Raw genomic sequence first — 20,857 nt, 5'->3', positions numbered from 1 at the left:
CATAAAATGTGCTGCACACATCTGTATATTTGGGTTGAAGTGTTCTGGAACAGTGTTGTAAATACAACTTAACCACTGATTTCTAGTTGTGTCCATTTTTGGAAGGCCAAACAAAGTGGTTTCGCATTCACAACGAAACAGCGTCACACACGGCGGCCTTGAGTGAGCAGAGGCCGGGGGAAAAAAAGTGAGGAACGACCGGCGGGCTGAGTGAGCAGAGGCCGGGGGATAAAGTGAGGAGCAGCCGGCGGGCTGAGTGAGCAGAGGCGGTGGATTCGACGAAGGAGGCTTGCGGCAACCACATGTGACGACCCCGGGCTGGACTTGGCGCTTCGTCCATGGTGAAAGTCGATCCGGCGATCGACAGCACAAAGTTGATGCATTTCCTCAGCAACCAGCACGGATCAGCTCCAGGCATATATCGAAGCAGATATCGTCCTCTTTTGGAAGGCCAAACAAAGTAGTTTTGCTTTCACAACGAATCACACAGCGCATTCACAATATGGCGGCAGCAACAATACTACAGCCAGAATAAAAGTTACACCTTCTTTCTTTGCTTGAACATTTGGGAGGCGTAATGCAAATCTTCCCACATAGTGACGTAGACATGTGGGGGCGTGCTAGAACGAGCCGTTTTAGGTAGGCGTGGTTGACTAAACTTTTATAAAGAATATCTCTTTGGATTTGAGACTTTAGTCTTTGCAACTTTACAGATCTTCTTTATGCACCAAAAGCTTGTAACACTCCAAAGAGAAAGGAAAAATTGAAATCGCATCATATGATCCCTTTAACAAGGTTTTTGGCCAGCGAATGAGGATATCTGCGTTTTGTCTGTCAAGTGCATCGCATTATACGCTTTCATCAACTTTTACAGGTTATTTAACGTTTATTGTTGCTATATGGGCGCTTAGTTTTTCTTGATGTTTAATACACTTGGCCAAAATCTCATGATATAAACGATTAAGCGCTTATGCACAGGATATTTAAAACGTACAAAGTATATTGGCTAGACAGCATATAACCTACCTCTCCGTTCTTCAAACACACAAAAACATTAGCCTTTACAGACATAGTGTTAGAGTAAAGAAAACGCTGTACTGTTCAAACATCAGTTATTTATATACCCTTGCATTGTGAAAAAGCGGAGATCTGTCTCCTCCAAGCTGTGCGCGGCACGTCAATCTGAATGAAGACGGGGTGAAGTTAAAAGGTTTCGCTGAGAGCTTGAGGATCCAATGGCATTACGAAGTCTTACTGACAAGCTCTTTGTAATACTTATCATTGGTCAAATATTTGTAAAACCCTCTGATTTAAAATAATGAAAACTAATTATAACAGAGATATGAAGTTTGGATAATTTTTCACGGCACACCTGACTGGGCTAGGGTATGGCAACTGCCATGCAGAAACGCCGCCCCTGTTCTGTACCATAGCAAGTTGAATAGCCTCTATCTGAATCCTTTGCAAACACTGCTACCTTACACCTCTGTATGTGGGTTTCTGAGAGCTGAAACAATTTCCATGTGCAATAAATTCATCTCTTTACTTTATGGTACACAATCTATAATAAGGCACTTTGACACACTTGTACTAAAGCAATGGTTTATTCTCCCAACTTGGAGAAACATAAGGCCCTTTTTCATGGAAAAAAAAAACTGTGAAGATGCCACCTGCTATTACACACTATTCACAGTTTATTTATGTAATGGAGAAAATGTCATCTGTGATCTACATAATGTCTCCAATAGACAATAACGCACAATAAAAGGCACTCATATTTTGAAGAGAAAAACGTTCTTGCTCAAAAATACTATTACAATCCCCTGCTCTGCTGCAAAGCAGTACATTGAGATGAAACAGGGTGTGAACTTCAAATAGAAAGGAAAGACAAGAAAAGTGTCAGAGACCAAATGCAAAGACGTTCAATCCAGTGTACATATATACACACACACACACACACATACCAAGAGGACATTAGAACACAGATAAATGCGTGAAGATTATTAGTTGATTTTGAAATAAAATCCTGTCAACACCAAACAATATGGGGATACTGTTTCTGTTGTTGTAATGTTGTAATTCAACAGCTTGTTCAAAGACGTTTGATGTTTGTAGACTTGCACCGAACAAACTCTCATTTAAATTCAACACCCAGTGGTGTATAAATGGATTCCTGCCCATTTTGTGAAAGTGTCTGAGGCGGGTTATTGCTGTTATACGTTCCCTGCAACTGGTTTTATGGCAAAGCTCCTTTTCAAGGTCATGAAGTCACACGGGAGAACATATATCTCAGGCAGGGCACTTTCAAGGTACCTGCTAATACAAGTAAGAGATCTTTAAAAGCTCCTATATTAAGTTCTTAAAGCTAGTTTATCAAGAACAGGTTTGAGTTTTGTACAGTGAACAGAAATTACATTAAAAAAAACTACTAAATTAATGTAAACACTAAAGAGTGTATAATAAATACAGATTGTTGGCCAATATCTGAAAACCAATTAAGCAGAATGTGCACTAACAGCAAAATTAATTAAGAAATTAAGGTTGTTGTTACAAGGGAAAAGGGAAAAAATAGAATAGAACTGTTATGGTGATGAATGTTGAGAATAAATCAGCCATTAATGGTTTTGTATTTATACTTGTGTCTTATTTATCTTTGACAAATAGAGGTCAGAAACAAGTGCTTCGTAATTAAATATTTCAAATGCGAGAGTGATGAATAAGCCAAAGCACAATTAGTACAAAAAATGGTAGACAAATTGCGCAAGGAATCAGTGTTAGTCTAGACAGGTCAAGTTCAAGTGATGGAGGCACAGCAAGTGTCAGCCACATGAAATTCTCGCTTTTGTCTCACAGAGTCAGATTTTCACCATCAGTATAAAGTCTGGTAACACTGTAGATTATTCTGGTCACAAATCGCCCACTGAAACAGGAATGGCCAGTTTGAATGACATAAGTTTATCTTCAAAATAAAACTTTATTGCTTCTTTCATTCGCAAGTCGCTTTGGATAAAAGCACTATACTGAATGCCTCACAATCCTGCTGCCTACAGTGCCATCAGTGTTGAGTTGCTCTCTTCAGCTAGAAAATGACACTGCAGGTGATCTCAACTCATTAGAAAACAGAAGTGCACTTTTTGTTCTTGTGTCTTCCTTTTTATGACTCATATATGCACATATGTACAGACACACACACACACATAGAGTGAGCGGTCTGTTCAATGGCAAATGCAGGGAAGTCATTACACAAGTTTAGCACACAGGCGCAGTGAATCATCTCTGAATGATGGCACTTAAAATCATTAAGCAGTAATGCCAAGGCTCCCGGTGTAACAAACTGCTTTTGTCATCTCAGCATGCTGAACCCAGAGTAAGAGCCGTTGATGGACAGCACCTATGCATCCACTACATCAAGCTAGCATTTTTAACAGAACTTCAGCTCAAAAATGCAGTTCAAATGGAAGGCATTTATTCAACACCTTCTTTTGACGTAAAAAAATGACATTGTTACAGGCCGGCGCACGTTATTACTCAGATAAATCACAGGATTTGGGTTAAGATGAAATCAATCCTGGAGCTTTGCAGTCATGATGTTTGGAATTAACATAATCGATAGCAGGGATTTCCAGAGTGTTTTGTACAGGCCTGATATGAATTACAGGCAAAATAATGAGTGAAGAGAAGCAAGAAGAACAGCTTTCGGCAATTAAATAATCATATTTAGGGCCAGCAACAATTGAATTTTACACGCAGTAATGCACAACAGAACTATTAACCCTGAAAAACACTTAATAAAAGTTGACTTTAGCGATTGTGTACCACGGTTCTTCTGTCCGTACCAGAGAGATCTTCTGTCTCTTCTGGGTTTCTTGCTAAGCAAAGGTCAACATGGGTGACTGTTGACAACAGTTGGTCCTAAAAAAGGACTCAGCTTCTTTCAGACTAATATTGCAAAAGCAGCCTTATATGTCTAGAACAACAGTCCCACCACTAAGACCAGAATTTCAGATTTTTTCCCCATCTAAATGAGCTTTTCATGTTGTGTGACTATGAAGTCAGCGAGATGGCAGTATTACATGCTCAAAACAAATCAACTGTTCTACCAGAGTCAAAACTCTTGTTTTATCTGGCACTTAAGGCACAGTGGACCTACCTTTTCACCAAGCGCTCTGAGACTGTCCAAGAAGCGCTGCCAGAAGTCTTTGAAGAGGGGACGGTCAATTTTCTTCAGACTGTCCTTGGTGCTGGCATCAACGCTGACGTAAAGTTGTGTAACAGGCACAAGACTCCTATAGACAGAGAAAAAGAGTTGGAGGGAGAATTAAATTAGCATTGTATAAAAAAGTCTTGCTTTTTTAACATATTAACAAAACTGAAGAATAATGGAGTGCAGTTAAGCATCAGGATTTAAACCATTTTTGGCCAGCCAGAGCAAGAGGCTCTATTGTATTGTATTCTTTGTCTCTGTGCAGGAGTACAACACAAAGCAGCACGCAACTAAGTGATTGAGTTTTTGAGATGAAAACTGGAGTTAAGCCAGGAGTAGGAAATGTGTACATTCAGACAATGACAACAACTGCCAGAGCTGCATTAGCCAAATTAGACTCAATTGCTCAATACAACTCCGGAACTGAGCTCTGCCTACAGTACCTGTATCAGCCTATCATAATTTTATTAAAGACATGGTATTCCTAATTAGGGGATGTCAGTGTATACAGTGTAACATTGCTGGCCACTATGCAGTAAAGCAAGGTATATGAGTGATAAGTGACAGGCAGAATCTTCTTTGTGGTTTCCCTATGGGCAAGTTAGACAAGTCGATACTGCCACTGGTTTTCAAAACTGACAAGCTGACATGCTGACCCAGTGTTTCCTTCAAACATTGGAGTCATCTTTAAAACATCTAGAAAAGAGTAGATTTACATTCATTCACAAAAATCTCAGCAGGCAGATGATAACCTCCTCTTCTGATTCTTAGCTATTTTTGTACTCCTAGATCTCGGCAAGGCTTTTGACAGTCTGACAATATTTTCCAGATATTAGCATTTAGCATCACTGATACTGCTCTCCTCTGGTTAATATCCAACATTAATGAAAGGCATTACTTTCTACGGAACCAAATCAAGTCCTGCTCCCATTGCTCATGGTGTCCACCAGGGTTCAGTTCTGGGCCCTTTCCATCATAATTTTATTAAAGACATGGTATTCCTAATTAGGGGATGTCAGTGTATACAGTGTAACATTGCTGGCCACTATGCAGTAAAGCAAGGTATATGAGTGATAAGTGACAGGCAGAATCTTCTTTGTGGTTTCCCTATGGGCAAGTTAGACAAGTCGATACTGCCACTGGTTTTCAAAACAGACAAGCTGACATGCTGACCCAGTGTTTCCTTCAAACATTGGAGTCATCTTTAAAACATCTAGAAAAGAGTAGATTTACATTCATTCACAAAAATCTCAGCAGGCAGATGATAACCTCCTCGTGTTCTGATTCTTAGCTATTTTTGTACTCCTAGATCTCGGCAAGGCTTTTGACAGTCTGACAATATTTTCCAGATATTAGCATTTAGCATCACTGATACTGCTCTCCTCTGGTTAATATCCAACATTAATGAAAGGCATTACTTTCTACGGAACCAAATCAAGTCCTGCTCCCATTGCTCATGGTGTCCACCAGGGTTCAGTTCTGGGCCCTTTCCTTTTTTAATTTACATAATTTGATGGCATCCATTCAAATACCATTGCTATGCCAATGAAATACAAATCTGTATCTGCTGACAGGCCTGGACAGGATTGCCTCTTCCAATATACTTGTATCCATGACGTTAAAAGTGTCCATGGCTAACTTTCCTAAACTCAATCCCGACAAAACCAAAGTTGTTTTATCTCACTCCAATCTGTTTAGATGTTTTATTAAAGCCCTCATCCATTAGACTGATTTTTGACTTCATCCTCAGCTTTAAGTCACACATTAATCTTGTCAAATGTCTTTTCTCCACCTCCTTGCATCACAATATCTTGAACTTCTTTCCTGCTCTGCCAATTTATTAACAGTTTCCAGGCTCAGACTGCCATCCTTGGGTCCTTCACACCTTAAAACCTAATTCAAACTCATAAGTTTACTCGGGGTTATTAAAATGTTTATGTTTTTGTCTTCTGTAATCAGTTTGTCCTATTTTTGTTGTACTTTTTTCCAGATTTTTAAAATTCTTTTTACCACATGATTTACAGTTGTTCCAGTTGTTCAGCATCATGCATTGTGAAGAATCTTTAAATTAGAGAAAAGTGCTAAGGCAAAAATATATATAAATGATGCAAAAATACTGTAAATTATTTTTAATGAATGAATTGCATTTGTAAATCTAAAATCTAAGAGTGAATGTTTTAGAACTGCAGATGTTTTTTTTTTTAATTACTTTACTGAAAATGGGCAAATAGAAGTGCTTCTTTTGCCCTGCACATTCATTTCTGTCTAAACTGTTAAAATTAATGCACATAAATAAAACTAAAAACAGTTTCCAGGCTCAGACTGCCATCCTTGGGTCCTTCACACCTTAAAACCTAATTAAAACTCATAAGTTTACTCGGGGTTATTAAAATGTTTATGTTTTTGTCTTCTGTAATCAGTTTGTCCTATTTTTGTTGTACTTTTTTCCAGATTTTTAAAATTCTTTTTACCACATGATTTACAGTTGTTCCAGTTGTTCAGCATCATGCATTGTGAAGAATCTTTAAATTAGAGAAAAGTGCTAAGGCAAAAATATATATAAATGATGCAAAAATACTGTAAATTATTTTTAATGAATGAATTGCATTTGTAAATCTAAAATCTAAGAGTGAATGTTTTAGAACTGCAGATGTTTTTTTTTTTAATTACTTTACTGAAAATGGGCAAATAGAAGTGCTTCTTTTGCCCTGCACATTCATTTCTGTCTAAACTGTTAAAATTAATGCACATAAATAAAACTAAAAAAGAAAAAGCTATTTAAATAATATACTAAAACACAAGCTCTTTAAATATATAAGCCAATCAATAACAATGAAATAAGTCTCAGCATCATTGGTTATTTTGAGTTGTTAGTGTGAGGTTGTGCCAGTGTACCATTTCATCTTTTTCTTCTGAATTAGCATACTGATATGAGTAAAGCAGCAGGTCCAGGATCTCATTATAGCAGCATATAAGAAAGCAGGGAAGGCTCATTGCAGGGACCCTCAGTGAATATAATTTTTTGCCTCTGTTGGTTTGTTTATCACGCAAGAAAAGGCCTGCTTCAGCAGAGAAGCGTGACGAAGCTTGCAGCTATAAGATAAACGACAACAATTGGTAAGTGTTTCTCACTTCCTCAGCACACTGCCAACATGATATTCGAGCAGCTGAGGTGACGTCCGCTCACCCTCAGATAATCTGCCTGATCTGAGAGAGGATTCGGTGTGCAGCAGTCTGGAGAATGAGGTGAGGATGTATTTTGCATTAGGCTGGGGAACAGAAAGAGAGAGATAGCTAAAAGCTTTTTGGCTGCTCCTGAAAACTCATGAATTTAGCACAATCTGGTGGAATTGGAGGAGCTGGGAGTCGAAGAAGCTGTGATTTGCAATTCAGAGCCTGATTATGTCTTATCAGTCCAGTTACAGCCGGAGTGGGACTTCAAAGACTGAGAGAAAACTTCAAACTGGAGGATGTTCAGCTGTTAGAACTACTGCAGATATACAGAGAACAAACGCATGCAAAAACAGGCTTTGTCTGTAGGCACCAGATCAGAATCACTGAATGATACATGACAAGATACATAATCTTATACATTTTCAGTAGCCTATTCAGCATTTAATCCCCAAGCTGGACAATTCCTTTACCTAAAGGTTTTAAATCCCACCTGATCTCCTCAGGGAACTGGGCATTTGTGACGAGGAAGCTCGATATGTTCTGCTGGTGAAGGAGTCGAAGGAAGGAGTTGATCTCAGGATACATGATAGGTTCGCCCACCAGAGACAGAGCACAGTGCTTCACAGTGAGGCCCTCCTCAAAGCGCTCGGGACGCACTCCTGGAACACCTGTTATGTGAAACACACCAAATGGATAAAAAGTGGTCAGTGGTCATTTGGCCATTTGTTAAAGCTAAAGTGTGTAGTTTCTTCGCAACTAGGACCACAAGCAGCACAAGCTGTCATTGGCCGTACAAGCAGATAATCCCACCCCCAACTCAAGCCATTGGTTGAGCCAATGTCAGGATGTGGTGCGATTCCCAAATAACAACATAACTAGGGCCCTTTTAAATCCGTTTTACTTTTTCCCAAATTCCTTTTTTTTTTTGATTCCTAAACTCTGTTGTAATGGTTAAATTACTCAAAAAGCATATCTAATTCATTTAAATCATGAAACTTACATAATTTACCATCAATGTATTAAAAGTTAAACAAAAACTAATTTATTATTTAATTTTTGTTTTTCCCAGAAGTACAATGTGCGTTTGCTTGTGCGTTTACATTTTTCTAGTAAATTAATTTTGGTAAATTATTTTTCTGGTAAATATTCTTTGAAAATAAATGTTTTAATAATTGTATTAGTGGTAGTAGTACTATCCTTACATTCAGTAATATATTTCTGTCACAGTTTCTTCAAGTTAAAACAAACTTTTTTTTTTTTTCATTCACACAGAGACACGCAGAACATGCAGGATTCAGGTACTATCCTTACATTCAGTAATATATTTCTGTCACAGTTTCTTCAAGTTAAAACAAACTTTTTTTTTTTTCATTCACACAGAGACACGCAGAACATGCAGGATTCATATTTAATTTTTTTTTGCAGCTTAATATTCACAGACACTAGTCCATATCGCATTTTGATTTAAGCGTACTGACTTTATTAGATTTATAGATTTATTCATCCAAAATTGCGTAACATTTCACACTATAAAGTCATTTCCATTTTTATTACTGGATTCTGCCATTTCGTCCGCGCTTTCCACATTGCAGAAATCATAGGGGCCTACTTAACATACCTCTTTACTACCATACTACAAAATTACCTAGCTAGTCACAACTGCTCCCAGAAACTGAAGTAACATAATTTGTTCGAACCACGTCGGTTCAACGATATAGAATTATTGTTAATTAAATTACATCATGCAGGTGGTGGAATAATAACTTCTTGGTTCAAGAACCAAATAATGTCAGATTATTTATGTAATTTATAAACATGGTATGTGAGAACTATTTTGTCATTTTTGTTCTCCATTTTCTCTTTATCAATGGTAAAAAGCATATTCACACATGTGTACTTCAAAAAAAGTGCTTTTTTTCTTGACAACTTAAAAGACGAATTAAATTCGCATACATATGAAATAACAGATACTGATTGAAAAAATATTCTGTCTGCAAATGTTTTTTGGGACTATTTTTTCAGGAAACAAAAGAAGAAGATCTGTAAAGTTGCAAAGACTAAAGTCTCAAATCCAAAGAGATATTCTTTATAAAAGTTAAGATTCAACCACGCCTACCTAAAACTGCTCGTTCTAACACGCCCCCACATGTCTACGTCACGATGTGGGAAGATTTGCATAACGCCGCCCAAATGTTCACGCAAAGAAAGGCAGCATAACTTTTATTCTGGCTGTAGTATTGTTGCTGCCGCCATGTCGTGAAGGCGCTGTGTGTTTCGCTGTGAAAGCGAAACTACTTTGTTTGGCCTTCCAAAAGAGGACGATATCCGCTTCGTCATGCCTGGAGCTGATCCGTGCTGGTCGCTGAGGAAATACATCAACTTCACGCAGTGGATCGCCAGATCACCTTTAACCGTGGAAGAAGCGGGGTCCAGCCCGGGGTCATCACATGTGGTTGCCGCAAGCCCGCCGGCCACTCCTTCGTCGAATCTGCTGGCCGTTCCTCACTCTAGCCGCTGGCCTCCGCTCACTCAAGGCCGCCGTGTGTTTCGTTGTGAACGCTAAACTTCTTTGTTTGGCCTTCCAAAAGAGGACACGAATCAGTGGTTAAGTTGTATTTACAACACTGTTCCAGAACAGTTTAACCCAAATATTTAGATGTGTCCAGCGCATTTTATGGAGGACTATTCGGCCAATCACAATGCACTGGATAGCTGGCCAATCAGAGAACACCTTGCTTTTCAGATCGATGAGCTTTGTAAAAATCAACCCGTTTCAGAAAGGCGGGGCATAGAGGAGAAACAATAATGTACAGTATGTGGAAAATAATGTGTTGTTTTAACTTTAAACCACAAACACATTTCATTACACCAAATACACAAAATAATGCTCTTTTTAGCAACATCATATGACCCCTTTAAGAATTATTTTGGGAAACTCACCCAAAGTTGGGATGAGGAAACGGCAATGTTTTTAAAGCACAAGAGTCACACGGTTTACTCTGAATGAAATCAACCAAACAACAAATATCTTAAAGCTGTCGCAGCAAATTAAACTCAGAAAAACTTTTTAACTTGTTTTAATCTGCCCATTTAAAGTCTAAGACCAAAGAGACAACTTTGGAAAAATAGGGGACTGCGGGCAAACTCGAAATTGGTTTCCTGTGAGTTAGCAATCTTGAAAAAAAGAAAAAAAAGAAAAGATAATTAAACTATTCTAATCAGACTGACAATAATAATAAAAAAAATTATTTAATCTGTCAAAGAACTAACACTAGTGCAATTTCTAATAGCCACACATTTTGCTCCCTCTGGAGTCTGGCTCCATTTTTGTGCTCTGTACCCTCTGCACAGCATGCTTCCTGGCCTTTCATCCGCTCTGTTCCCTCGTTAGTGCGTTTGTTTACTCAGCCCTGGGTCATCATGCCTTACTTCTGCTACATGGAGCAGTGATGTCACTGCTAAATGTCAACTGCGCCACCAAGCCAGACCCGATGGTGAGACCAAGACGACGATGCGGAGGTGGTGGAATGCACACAGACTTGCGCACACACACATCTGGCTCTAACTCAGACACTGGAACAAACCTACTTAGCCTCAATTTCTCTGGCTCAGATGCACCAAAAGTGCTAATCTTTGGACCAAAATATATGTACTGCCTTAGAAAAAGATTCCCTGTCCATTTCTCAAAACTTGAAGAAAAAAAAAGCTTGTTAGGAACATTATTAGATTTCTGAAAAACAATTCTACCAGAACAGTAGACCTTGAGTGATGTTCATTTTAGAAAATACTAACGTTTGACATCTGTACTGAAAACAGATGATCAAAAACAGATGTCTTGAGTTTCGAACAGCAGAAAACTTAATTTGTGAATGATAAAATCGAATCAAACTGACTTTGGGACTATGCCACCCCACCTAATAACATTCCCAGCAGATATTATCAGAAAACTCCCTTTCTTAGCTGCAGATCGGTTTTGTAGCCATCTACGCTAGACATCTCTGATGAATTTTTCAGACTACTGCAGACGGAGGAAAAAAAAAAAAAAAACATTAAAAAAGTCTCCAAATCACCCCATATTCTGAAGTATGGAGGCAGTCCGGTAAGACAAAACCAGTGATGTTAAGGGAGATGCTTCAAACGTTAAGAAAAAGCGCAATGGAGTCAGTTCCCATCTTAAGGTCCTTGAAAACCCATCTGGTGTGCCCCCTCAATCCCAAGAAAGTCTGATCCAGATGTCCACCAAAGTACTTGAACTTTGGATCTGGCAGTGAAATCACAACCCATTATGAGTTGACGTCACCTGATTGTTGAGATGAGGAATGAGACAGGAATGTGTTACGTCCCAACGGGCACATTTTGGAGTGAAAAGGAAATTTGCTGGCATTAGATTGTTTTATGACACAATATTGGTATGTCATTGCAAAATTAGTCAGAGTACAGGACATAATTTTCTGCCATGACTTACCTAAATCACAAAGAATTTGCCATCAAAACAGAGATGTTTTCCCGTGGCAGTAACATTTGACTTGATTCAAATGATTCATGACAGCATGATTCGTTTCACTATTTAATTTACTAATTTGTTATTGCGCTGATGCGTTTATCCAAAGCAACTTAGGTTTGGGAAATGGCTCACTATCAATTCATGAGCTTGAATTTAAAGGGGTCATATGATGCGATTTCAATTTTTCCCTTCTCTTTGGAGTGTTACAAGCTCCTGGTGCATAAAGAAGATCTGTAAAGTTGCAAAGACTAAAGTCTCAAATCCAAAGAGATATTCTTTATAAAAGTAAAGAGTTATCCACGCCTACCTAAAACGGCTCCTTCTATCACCCCCCAACCAACCTATGTCGCTCTGTGGGAAGATTTGCATAACGCCACCCAAATGTTCACGCAAAGAAAGAAGGCGTAACTTTAATTCTCGCTGTAGTATTGTTGACGCTGCAGCCATGTCGTGAAGGCGCTGTGTGCTTCGTTGTGAAAGCGAAACTACTTTGTTTGGTCTTCCAAAAGAGGACGATATCCGCTTCGTCATGCCTGGAGCTGATCCGTGCTGGTCGCTGAGGGAATACATCAACTTTCACCGTGGTTGAACTTTCAACTTTCAAGAGGAATTCAGCCCGGGGTCCGTCACATGTGGTTGCCACTCATTCGTCGGATTCATCTTCAGAAAACAAATAAAAATTTTTTGCTGAATGCCGAGAGCTTTCTAACCCTCCATAGACAGCAAAGCAACTACTACAAAAACACTTTTTTACTACGCAAAAAAAGTATTATTGTGGCTTCATAAAATTACGGTTAAACCACTGATGTCACATGAATTATTTTAACGATATCCTTACTACCTTTCTGGGCCTTGAACGTGTCAGTTGCGTTGCTGTCTATGCAGGGTTAGAAAACTCTGAACCGGGCGCGCCGTTCTCAACCCCGCCACCTCAGCTCACTCTAAGCCGGGGCTTCCACTCACTCTAGCCCGGCCTCAGCTCACTCTATCTGTCGTCATTTACTCACTCTTTTGTTGCAAACCTTTATAAGTTTCCTCTGTCGGAAAAAAAAGAAGATATTTTGAAGAATATGTGTATCCAAACAGTTGTCAGTTGACTTTCATAGTACTTTTTGGCATACGGCAACGGTTTGTTTCCCAGCATTCTTAAAAATAGTTTTTTTTGAGTTCATCAGAAGAAAGAAACGCATACAGGTTTGGAACAACTTGAGGGAGAGTAAATGATAAAAATTTTTACTATCCCTATAATTTATTTAGTTAAGAATCAGAAATGCGTTTTTAAAAGTTTAGAAAATAATGAAAACTTGCTAACTTTACAAATCAGGCCATTGTGATCCAATCCTATCCTGTGTGTATGCTTGGTAACCTGAACATTATTATTTACGAATGAATGAATGAATGAATGAATGACCGAATGAACGAATGAATAATATTCTGGCCATTGTGACCCATTTTTAATGAAAAAAAAGGGAGTGTTCATCAGAAGAAAGAAACACATACAGGTTTGGAACAACTTGAGGGAGAGTAAATGATAAAATTTTTTACTATCCCTATAATTTATTTAGTTAAGAATCAGAAATGCGTTTTTAAAAGTTTAGAAAATAATGAAAACTTGCTAACTTTACAAATCAGGCCATTGTGATCCAATCCTATCCTGTGTGTATGCTTGGTAACCTGAACATTATTATTTACGAATGAATGAATGAATGACCGAATGAACGAATGAATAATATTCTGGCCATTGTGACCCATTTTTAATGAAAAAAAAGCGAAGCTCAAACTACAAACACAGAAGTTGGATTTTGTGCGCTGGAGGCTGTCCCAGCACGTCCTGTCCCAGAGCTGTAGGGCAGGAGAAGTGTCCTGTTAGTTTATGGGTGGATGTATGTGTCACGCTCACAGTGACGTCCTTAAATCAAGTTCATCTCAGTCAGCGAGCAGCTTTCAGCTGTGCTGCAGCATATGGGTCACTCGTGGTGGAAATCATCCCAGATCCACTCTTCAGAGGAGGTGCGCTGATGCTCTTTGACAGCTCTTTTTTCCCTCCACATAAAACCTCACTGCCAATGACAGAAATATTGAATGCTACCTTCTTTCCACAAGTGTCACTGTGAATCATCACTGCTGCATCTACCTTTGCACTTCCAGTTCATTCAGATGGACATCACAGCTGTTTGCTCAGGCATTTTTCAAAGCATATAGGCTGATATTTTGAAGCACAGTACTGAAGCATTTTTATTATTATGGATGAGTTATGTACCAATCATTTAATTTTTAGGTTTAGGGGTTTGTTCAAAATCAGAATATGAGCCACCAACCTACTTCATATTTGCCAAAGAAATCTAATATTCTTTATTACAAATTTTAGTGTGCCGATTCCAAAAATAGTCCCTGTTTTGTTGAAGCACATCATACTTTTACATAAAATATGAGCATTTTGTAGCATTTTTGCTTTTGACAACTATTTGTAAGGTGAAGAAGTAAAGGCTTTATCGCTTAACCGCCAGAAAAACTGCCACAAAGACAACTTCCTCTGAGACAGGTTTCAGGTTATTTGTTTAATTTTCAGATAGCTTTCACATCTACAAATGATTCTGAAGACATTATTTTATGCCTTAACCTGATTTCAACTTCAGAATTATGACCAGCAATGGAAGAAAATGCAAGAAAAAGTTTTTTATGTGAAAAAGCTTATTTGTAAATAGTGTTAATTTCGTTAACAAAAACTATGATGAAAAATGTGACCCTGGAGCACAAAACCAGTCTTAAGTCGCTAGGGTATATTTGTAGCAATAGCCAAAAATACATTGTATGGGTCAAAATTATCGATTTTTCTTTTATGCCAAAAATAATTAGGATATTAAGTAAAGATCATGTTCCATGAAGATATTTTGTAAATTTCCTACTGTAAATATATCAAAACTTCATTTTTGATTAGTAATATGCATTGCTAAGGACTTCGTTTGGACAACTTTAAATGCGATTTTCTTGATATTTAGATTTTTTGTACCCTCAGATTCAGGATTTTCAAATAGTTGTATCTCAGCCAAATATAGTTCCATTTTAAACCATATATTGATGTAAAGCTTATTTATTCAGCTTTCAGATGATGTATGAATCTCAATTTCGAAAAATTGACCCTTATGACTGGTTTTGTGGTCCAGGGTCACAAATGTTAGTTGACAAGCTTTTTTCTTATGACTAAAACGAGACAATGATGAGATGACAGTAAGGTCAATAAACAATAACTGTGAATATATCAACATGAAATATCACTGACGATAAAAGACGAGACTAAAATGTATTTAAAAAAATAAATACTATACCAAAAATCTCTTTTTATTTTCGTCGGAAAAAAAAGAGATACAAAATATTCGGACTGCGCCTGCGGTTGCCAGAGATCAAGTTCAAATCCCCAAAGCAGAGGTTCTCTTTTAATAGGAGACATTTTCTGCCCAGTGTTTTGGTTAATTTTTGCAATCTGGCAACCATGCGCATGCGCTTGCTCTTCATTACAGAAGTGCCAACGATGATCTGAAAACACGACAAACCAGTAAGCTGGAGTTTAGCGATCTCCATGTGAGATGTTCAGTTTTAATGAAAGTGTCATTCAGCCGATTTGTGTTCTGTTATGAGATCTCGATTATTTTGTTTGCGATTTGCACTTACTCAACCGCTGTTGTTTTAATAGTGAAACATTATCGCAATTTGCAATTATTGGAATTACTATTAGGAATTTCACAGTTATAATATATCTTGTTTGTTTTTACCAGTTTTCATAATGTAGACAGAGAGAGTACATATCTAAGTGTTTGATATAAATTTAAATAATAAATAGCCTATAATAAACCAGTACAATAGATGAGATCAAATAAACCATGTGTATGAGTCCACATTCTATTGATTTGTGCTTATTGTGAAAGTGCAATACATGAAGTGTAAATTTCTAAAATAACAATGACGAAATTGGGATAATGTTTTCATTGACTAAAACCAGACTAAAATGCTCAGACACTTAGTCAACTAAAATTTGACTAAACAAAAACAGGACAAGGTTGACTAAATATGATAACTAAAAAGTACATTTGGCACAGGACTAAGACTAATTTAAAAGACTAAGACTAGGGATGCACGATATTATCGGACCAATATTGGAATCGGCCGATAATGGCTTTAAATATAAATATCGGCATTTGCCCGATATGAAAAATTATGCCGATATGTCTTGCCGATAAGAGGAATATATTGACTCTCATGTGCTCAGGGTGTGCTAGTGATTAGATCAGCATTGTGGCTCATTATTGAAGCAAAGTTTTGCCTGAATGGTGATTGGATTCACTGTTTTGAATCACTGCATTTAAACTGAGAATGCACGTACAGAAAGACGCCTTCGTTGTGTGAGTAAACCGTAATAGCACGTGCAACGGCAGCCTCCCCCGGGTCCTAACGCCCGTTCAGTAAGGAGTTTTAATCTGTAGCGGTCGATGTTGGCCTACTTCTAATAAAATGAAAGCAAAATACACAAATAGTATTTAGACTGTGTTTCTGATTAAATAAATCAGTAATTGATGCCATAAAATCATGAGTATGTTTTGATTTAAAAGGTCAGAAGCTATAGCTTACATGAACAAAAAAAAAAAATCCACACCTAAATTAAATAATCTTATATATACTGATTTATTCATTAAATGTGTAATATTTGATATTTTTTAAACAAATTATGAGCTCAAAGATTTTCAGAATTTATTTAATTCTAACAAATAAGTTCTTGTTAAAAACTAACCAAAAGTAAAAATAATTATATATCAGTATCGGCCAAAATGAGTTGAAAATTATCGGCATTTTGGATATCGGCAAAAATCCAATATCGTGCATCCCTAACTAAGACTAAATTAAAAATCTAATTTTGTTAATTTAACTTGCAAAGTTAGGTTTGCAAGTTAGGTTATTATTATTTATTAGGAGAATATCATGGAATAAATGATGTTTTTTTTAATGAATAAAAAAAGACTTTCTCTACCTCCAGCAGAAAACACATTTGTTGGCACAGGCCAGGCTCGGCGTGGTCTCCATACAGCGGTGTGATTCAATCCCATAGAAGGTGTGTTTATAGCAGCCTCCTCTCCCTCTAAGCATTGACTAACAAAAGAAAGGCAACATGTGTTTCATTTATACAAAGACAAACTGTTCCTGTCTGGAAATATTGAGCTGCTATAAAAATAAATAAATAAAGAAACTTGCTAAAGAGCCTTGACAACAAGATCAATTGGAGGAAACAACTTACTTTGGTCCAACGACACAGTTTTACCCCAGAGTGACTTCCTATTAGTTTGTACCCTACAGACCACAAAGAAAAAAGCAATGAAGATGGAAACAAGGCATTTATATAGAGATTAGCAAGTTTTCAGAGTACTGATCCAGATACTGAATCATACCCTGCCTCTAGGTATAGAAATCAAATCCAAAACACACTTGGTGAATGCTAAAATCCTGGATAAAATTTTAGCCAGCAGCCATATCACCCTGTAGCCCAAGACTGGTTGCTCACTGAAGCTAAGCAAGGTTGAGCCTGGTCAGTACCTAGATGGGAGACAAACTAGGTTGCTGTTGGAAGGGGTGTTATGGTGCTTTTCCACTGCATGGTACGACTCAGCTCGGCTCGGTTTGCGTTTCCACTGCAGTTCAGTACTGCTTTAGAGAGGGCGGGATTATTCACATGTCGTTATAGTTGCACCGCCTCTACTGCCGCGACTCCTGAAAAACTTTTTCATTCCGCGTCGGCCCATAAAGCTCTCGCTGGATCCGCTCCTCTGCTATCAACGAGAGGAACATCTGTACTTCCTTAACAGACCACAAAACAGGCATTTTTTGGTTGTTAAAAAAAAGGTGCGCTCGTTCAAAACAGTTGCATTCGATCCTTCGCTGGCTGTGCTGATTTAAATCTAGCGGTTCTGTTGTGTTTGTGACGCAAGTTCAGTGACGCAGGTAGTGACGATACTCTCCGGCCAATCAGTGATCAGCAGAGTTTACACATCACGTTTTGGTAATGGTACGGTTCACTTGGAACCTCAACCGAGGTGGTACTAAAGAGAGTACCAGGTACCAGGTACTGTACCCAGTGGAAAACCACCCAAAAGTGAACCATACCGTGCCATACCATGCAGTGGAAAAGCGCCATTAGTGAGGCCAGCAGGGGGTGACGGGGACACTATACTGTAAAAAGCACCGTCCTTCGGATGAGATGTTAAACTGAGGTCCTGACTCTCTGTGGTCATTAAAAATCCCAGGATGTCCTTCGAAAAAGAGTAGGGTTGTAACCCTGGCATCCTGGCCAAATTTGCACATTGGCCTCTGACCATCATGGCCTCCTAATCATCCCCATACACTGATTGGCTTCATCACTCCGTCTCCTCTTCACCAATATGGCTGCACACTGGTGGTGGTTGAGGAGATTCCCCCCTTTCATGTAAAGCACTTTGAGTACCCAGAAAAGCACTATATAAATGTAACAAATTATTATTATTACTGGATTAGTCCAACATGTTTGAGTTTGCAAGTGGAAAATTTCACTAATATGGTTGACCTAATATCAGGAAAAATAATAATTTTATTGCTTTTAATTGTTTAAATTTTTTTCATGTCAAGGTCAAAAACAGATAATAATATGATATATTATATTATATATTATTAATATATATATATATAAATATATAATATACAATATACATTTTTATTTAGGCATCACAATGTAATCAAATACCATAAGAAAGATGTAAAAAACACTGTTTAAATTAGAAAAATATATTTTTTTAATTTTCTTTTTTTAAAGAAAATAAGAATTATTCAAAGAGAACAAAATATCAAAAGTGACAGTAAATGCATTTATAAATGTTAAAAAAAAGTTATAATATCACGGTCACAAATTATAATAAATGTTTATTAAGCAACCGAATCAGCATATTACAATGATTTCTGAAGGATTGTGTGACACTGAAGACTGACGTGCTGAAAATCCAGCTTTGCATCACAGATATAAATTACATTTTTAAAATGTATTAAATAGAAACCAGTTATTTTAAAACTGTAATATTTCACAATATTACTGTTTTTACTGTATTTTAATCAAACAAATGCAGCCTTGGTGATCAGAAGACGACTTCTCTCAAAAGCAAAAATAATAATAATAATTTTTTTTTTTGCACAATTTGTACTTTGTGAACATTAGAGCATTATTGCAATGAAAGTCCACTCTTATGTAAATGGTTCGACGTTGGATTTGTCAATTTACTACTACAAACTGAAGTCACAACCATGAGCATATTAATATATGACCAATTATTATAACAGAAGTCATTTACATAAAGAGTACAGTACAATGGCTTCAAAACAGCCATATTTAACATTTACATAGTGTCAGAGAGAGTGTAAAAGGTGATGTACTGTACTCCAATGAAATAAAAAGCCTAAAAATGGTGCTTTTATAATGTACACCATGTACTAGCAGAGACAGAACTCTCTTTTCCATTTTACAGTCTGCTCCGGATCCAACAGGAGAAATGAAGGAAATTTTCCTACAAAGCTCCTCAATACATCTAAGCAGACTGGAAGGCCAAATGTGCTTAAGTCTGAGCATTTCCTGTTAAGCACTTAAAGTCTGCCCATTTCTAAGGTCCATAGCCTGGTTCTCCCATGACTGTGCTGCGTCCCCTTGGGGAATCCGACTCAATTTAGACTTTAATCCACATGTAAGGGCCATCACTGGGGCAGCCATCACTCCTACAGCACTCTTAATAAAACCACAGAATATAAAGGAATAGCTCTGTGCTGAAAGAGCTGCTAGAGTTCACATCACAGCTAAACAAGACTTTCACACAATAACTAGTTTTGTCCTTTTTCCATCCACAAAAAATAGTTTGTGTTTAAATGAAAGAAAGAAAATAATGGGCCTTGGGGGTTAGTAAACATTAATTTTTGGTGAATTACTCCTCTCTTTCTCTCTTTAACACAGTTTCTCTCCTCATGCCCTTCTTGCATGAATAATTCACCAAAAATTTATGTTTACTAACCCCCAAGTGTAAGTGATAAGAAAAGCACTAGGAGTGACGCTCCATACTAATGATCCCAATCTAGAGTCTCTCTCCCCTGTTCATTAGCTAAACTCCACATCACACACTCATGTTCTTGTCTTTTATGTCTGCAAATAGCTCGCTGGGGCTGAGGAGGTAGGGGAGGTGTTCTCGTCTCTGTCTGAAGAACAGCATCTTGTTTGGATAGAGCCGGGTTCAGAGAGCAGGTCTGGTTCGTGAAGGCTCAATATTTGGGCAGTTGAAAGCAGAGACAGAGGATTCCCTGCAGTGAATCATACTGAATATTCACATCATGGGGATTCATGTGAATGGAAAGAAGAACTCAACATGTCAGTGAGCTTTAAAAATGGATACGGCCAGGATATAGCTAAAATTATTATACTTTGAGATTTTCACCCTTTTGATCATATTTGATCTCAGTGGTGTGTGGTGGTGGTGGTTATCCCACCAGCAAGGTTGAAAACTAAAGTTGTTTTAGAGGTAAAGTAGCCTACATTTTGATGAAGAAAAACATTTTCTTTGGAGTAAAATGCACAATAAGGCCAGGAGTGTGTGTTAGAGTAAATGGGGTTAATGTTGGGTTATATGCTGAGCCACAAACTCACCAACAAATCCTTTTCAAATGTGTTTACAAATTGCTAAATACTAAACAATATATTATTACTATATTACTTGTGACTCATTAAGATGAGTTCAGTCCATTCTAAATTAGTTTCATCTATCAAGGTTAACCAGACATAAACAAGGGCACAGTGCATGGAGAGTCTGCCAGTGACTGGATATGCAGCTTTTCCTCACAGTTTAGTTCTCTCAGGACCGTAGGAAGCTGATGGGAACAAAAATTGCCATCACGCTGATGATGAACAGCACCAAAACAGAACTTCACAA

The 20,857-nt window shown here is 37.7% G+C and overlaps 1 protein-coding gene across 1 annotated transcript in view; it reads right to left on the bottom strand.

Moving 5' to 3' along the window:
• Positions 1–20,857, bottom strand: part of tyw1 (tRNA-yW synthesizing protein 1 homolog (S. cerevisiae)) — a 72,457-nt gene that overhangs the window by 30,107 nt on the left and 21,493 nt on the right. The window contains exons 9-12 of the mRNA XM_016268552.1: positions 17,167–17,219; positions 16,903–17,021; positions 7,869–8,051; positions 4,151–4,286 (exon numbers count right to left, since the gene is read on the bottom strand). Coding sequence (XP_016124038.1) covers positions 4,151–4,286; positions 7,869–8,051; positions 16,903–17,021; positions 17,167–17,219 — 491 coding nt within the window. The remainder of the gene's footprint in view (positions 1–4,150; positions 4,287–7,868; positions 8,052–16,902; positions 17,022–17,166; positions 17,220–20,857) is intronic.

Source organism: Sinocyclocheilus grahami, unplaced genomic scaffold (assembly GCF_001515645.1).
Source record: "Sinocyclocheilus grahami isolate Dianchi unplaced genomic scaffold, SAMN03320097.WGS_v1.1 scaffold46.1, whole genome shotgun sequence".
NCBI classification, from domain to species: Eukaryota; Metazoa; Chordata; class Actinopteri; order Cypriniformes; family Cyprinidae; genus Sinocyclocheilus; species Sinocyclocheilus grahami.
Note: the sequence above shows the minus strand (reverse complement) of the source record. Positions and strands in the feature narration are given on the sequence as shown.